Raw genomic sequence first — 4,270 nt, 5'->3', positions numbered from 1 at the left:
AGTTTACTGTATGTATCTTTAATGAAACAAATGATAACAATATATTATTTTTTGGACATATAATAAGAAAACAGACGCCAAATTGCATAAGAAACATGGTTTTGTGGTTGTTTTTTTTTAACACATTCCTCCTGAGAATAACTACACAATATTGGGATATAATCCCTATGGACTTTCATGAAAATAAAAATGCTGCTTTGTGTTGTCATTTAGCATTGTAGAACACTTACAATACCATCAACAAGAAGTAGCTTTTCTTCCTAGGTAGTCATCCCAGCCACAATATCCTAAAAAAGATCGTTAGGGTTGAAAAGGATATATGGTTTTTTATGTCTGTGAGTCTTACCTGTTTAACTATTAACATAGTGTATTTAAGCCAGAATTAGTTTGTTCTATAGGTAAATGCTAAATAAGTGGCTGGAATACACTTTGTTTCTATTGGATACTTAAATGGAATATTGAGGTGATAGCAGAGGTCAGAAGGTGAGAACATGACACTTTCTTATTTAATTTCCTGTTTTGTAATTGAAACACTTTTATATGTCAACTGTAAAAGAGCTTTGTGTGTGTTACTAGGTGAAGTTGAATTCTTAATTTAGATCCCTTTTTATTCAAGTTTCTGAAAACTAGAACAAAATCCACAACAGAAATGTGCATCGATTTGAATGGGTTGTTCTTCTCACAGGAGCCATGAGGTCTAGGTTCTCTTGTTAGCATAGAGATAATGGGGGCGTTCCTTTGTGGAGAGTAACACTTGTGGCTGCTGAATGTGTACTTTGGGACTATCTGCCTGCTCTGTTGTCTTCACAGATGTCTAACTCTGAGCTCATGAAGAATGGAAGCCTGTCCCTCTGCACTGAATTCACATTGGTGGCCTTTTCTTCTCTAGCAGAGCTGCAGCTTGTCCTCTTTGTTGTGTTCTTGGTTCTCTACTTGTTTACAGTGGGAGGAAACCTCACCATCATCTGTGTGATCTGGACCACACCTTCTCTACACACGCCCATGTACTTCTTCCTGGCCAACCTCTCCTTCCTAGAGATGTGCTATATCAGCAGTGTGGTGCCTCAGATGCTGGTGCACCTGCTGGTACAGCTCAAGACCATAAGTGTGGCAGGCTGTGCAGCTCAGATGTATGTATTCACCATCTTGGGGCTGACAGAGTGTTGCCTTCTGGCAACTATGGCTTATGATCGCTTTGTGGCTATTTGTTACCCACTACATTACACTCTGTGGATGGACCCTTCTGTCTGTCTGAAGTTGGCTGGTGCATCTTGGATGACTGGGATCCTGGTAGAATCAGCCCAGACCACCTGGATCTTCACTCTGCCCTTTTGTGGAGCAGGAACAATTCAACACTTTTTCTGTGACATCATGCCTGTGGTAAAATTAGCTTGTGTGGATACTTCCCAGAATGAAATGGTGATATTTATTATTTCTCTTATCTTCATTATGAGTCCCTGTCTCTTCATTCTATGCTCTTATGTCCGCATTATTCTGACCATCTTGAAAATGCCCTCAGCAGCAGGCAGACACAAAGCTTTCTCCACCTGCTCCTCTCATATCCTGGTTGTTTCTCTTTTCTATGGCACTGCCTTATTCACTTATCTCCAACCCAAGAGTTCACACACCCCAGACACAGACAAGGTTACTGCTCTCATGTACACTGTGGTCACCCCTGCTCTGAATCCTGTTATCTATACGTTGAGGAACAAAGAAGTGAAAGAAGCCTTTCAAAAGGTAACACAGAGGAAACTTCATAGACAAATAGACTAGTTTAGTGTCTGAGGCTGAAATTTTTACCACAGTACAGAGTTTCTCCAACTCCTCATGATTCCTTTATCACATGTTGTTAGTGAAGTGTTGATAATCCAGTAACCGGAAGATAATTATGTGTGTTTCATAGTTTTCAGTGTGAACAACTAAAAAGTAACTCAATCATTAATTTATCCATTCAAATATTTTAATGGTACTTGGAACTGAACTCAATCTAAGACAGTGTACTGCTATCAAACTAAATATGGTTCTTTTCTTTTTTTCTTTTTACTTGAACTTTCAGATAAATCTTGAACTCACTCTATATCCCTGTTAGGACGTGGATCCATGGTTTTCACTTCTTAGTCTTAAAAGTCTGGAATTACAAAGCAGAACTAAGTCTGGTTTACTTAAATCTATTCAAATTTTCAACTTCAGTGTGTAAATTGTGAGAATATTGTAAAGCAAAATACAAAAATATATTTCCCTTTAGATCTAATAAAGTATGGAGTACATTCTTTATGCCATGAAAATTTGTTTAACGTTTGATCCTAGAAGGTTGAGAAATCTCTTTCCATCCCTCGATTGCTCTTGACTAGAATAGATTTGTGTAAATAGTCAGGAATTCCTGTTTGTGTAAAACATTTGGATTTGAACTTTGGAAATGGTAAATTATAGTGGAGAGATATAGAAGGAACACTCTCAATAATAAAGTAGAAATAAACTAATGTGATATAATTGATATACCTGTATTTATTACTCATAATATTCCACATCTAGAATTAACTAAAATGCCAATCTATTGGGCACACCTGTGAGGTTTTTTGTTTTTGTTTTTTGTTTTTTTTAAAGCTAATTATGGTAGAAAGACCCAAATGAAATCCAGATCATTTGAGGTTGAAAGGCTCACATTTAATCATGCACCTTCTCATGGCATACTATATACAGGACAAGAAGAAGGAAGCTTTTACCCTTTGCTTGTTTGCCTGGCTCTCCTCTACATTCATTTCTTTACTGACCTTAGAGTCTACTTCTTTGTGATTCTAGTCTCCAGGTAAGACATCCAACCTTGTAGACTAAGAAGTATTAGATTCTTGAGTTTCTTTTGGGAGATAGCCATTTTTGATTGGCTGGACCACAGCCTGTGAGACATTCTTATAAATAAAATAAATGAATAGATGCAAAATGAAATTTAGACTCTCCCTGCATAGTCTCTGGTTGTGGGTCATTGTAGCCTCTCCCATCTGTTGCTAGAAGAAGCCTCTCTGATGATAACTGGACAAGGTACCAGTCTATGAGTATAATAGAATATTGTTAAGAATCGTTTCTTTCTTTTTTTTCTTTTTCTTTTTCCATTTGTGTTTGGCCTAGCCTAGGTATCTGAGCTACCCAGTCTCTGGTTCCCGGCAATCCAGGCAGTGTAGGGTATGGGCTCCCTCTAGTGGTGCAGGCCTCACTTTAAACCAAACATTGCTGGCCGCTCCCACAAATTCTGTACCATCATTGTCTCAGCTCACCTTGCAGGCAGGACAGATTGTAGGTAAAGGGTTTGTGTATGGGTTAGTGTCCAGGTTTCTCTTTCTGCATCCTGCAGAGTATCTTCCACTGTCAATGAGACTAGAACTTAAGGTTGAAGGTTCCACGTCAATACCAGTTGAACCTCTCTATGTTAAATGAGTTGTATGGGATCCTATTCTATTTCCTCTTCTCAGGGAATGAATCTTCCCCTCTATAACTGTCTCTTTCCCTAACCTCTCTAGGGATTATAGTAAGACTATCAAGTACTTAACAGCTATTATCCAGGTATATGTGAATACATACCATATTTTTCTTTTTGGGTCTGTGTTACCTCATTCAGGATGATTTATTTTTCTACTTGCTTGAATTGCCTGTAATTTCATGATGTCATTTTTAACACTTGAGTAATACACCATTGTGCAAATCTACCACATTTTATTATTCATCCTTCAATTGATGAACACCTAGGTTGTTTCTAGTTTCTGGCTATTGTGAATAATGCTGGAATGAGCACAGTAGACAAAGTGTCCTTGTAGTAGGGCAGAACAACCTTTGGGTATATACTCCAAAATGTTATAGCTGGATCTTGAGATAGATCAAACCAATTCCTCATTTTCTGATGATCTGCTACACTGATTTCCACAGTGACTGTAGAAGTTTGCACTCCCAACTGCACTGGAGGAGTGTTCCTCATCTTTCACATCTTCACCACCATGAGCTGTCACCTGTTTTATGGATTGTAGCCATTCTGACAAGTATAAAATGAAATCTCACAGACATTTTGATTTGCATTTCCCTGGTGACTAATAATGTTGATCATTTATTTAAGCAATTCTTTCTCATCCATTTGAGATTCCTCTATTGAGAATCTGTTTTTAAAAATACAGATTGTCTGGAAAGAACATTGGATAACTTGAACATTTCTGACTCCTGGGAAAATGTGGTTATGAATCTCGAATTCTCATGAGAATCTTCATTATCACTTCAAGATCCAATATAG

The 4,270-nt window shown here is 37.8% G+C and overlaps 1 protein-coding gene across 1 annotated transcript; it reads left to right on the top strand.

The window, feature by feature from the left end:
• Window positions 1-810: 810 nt before the first annotated feature.
• Gm10310 (predicted pseudogene 10310) lies at window positions 811-1,773 on the top strand. The gene has a single exon (NM_001370880.1). The coding sequence runs from the start codon at window positions 811-813 to the stop codon at window positions 1,771-1,773; it is 963 nt and encodes a 320-aa protein (NP_001357809.1).
• Window positions 1,774-4,270: the final 2,497 nt, after the last annotated feature.

The sequence above is a fragment of the Mus musculus genome, chromosome 10 (genome assembly GCF_000001635.26).
Source record: "Mus musculus strain C57BL/6J chromosome 10, GRCm38.p6 C57BL/6J".
Taxonomy (NCBI): domain Eukaryota; kingdom Metazoa; phylum Chordata; class Mammalia; order Rodentia; family Muridae; genus Mus; species Mus musculus.
The sequence above is the reverse complement of the archived record's forward strand: the minus strand, read 5'-3'. Positions and strand labels throughout refer to the sequence as shown.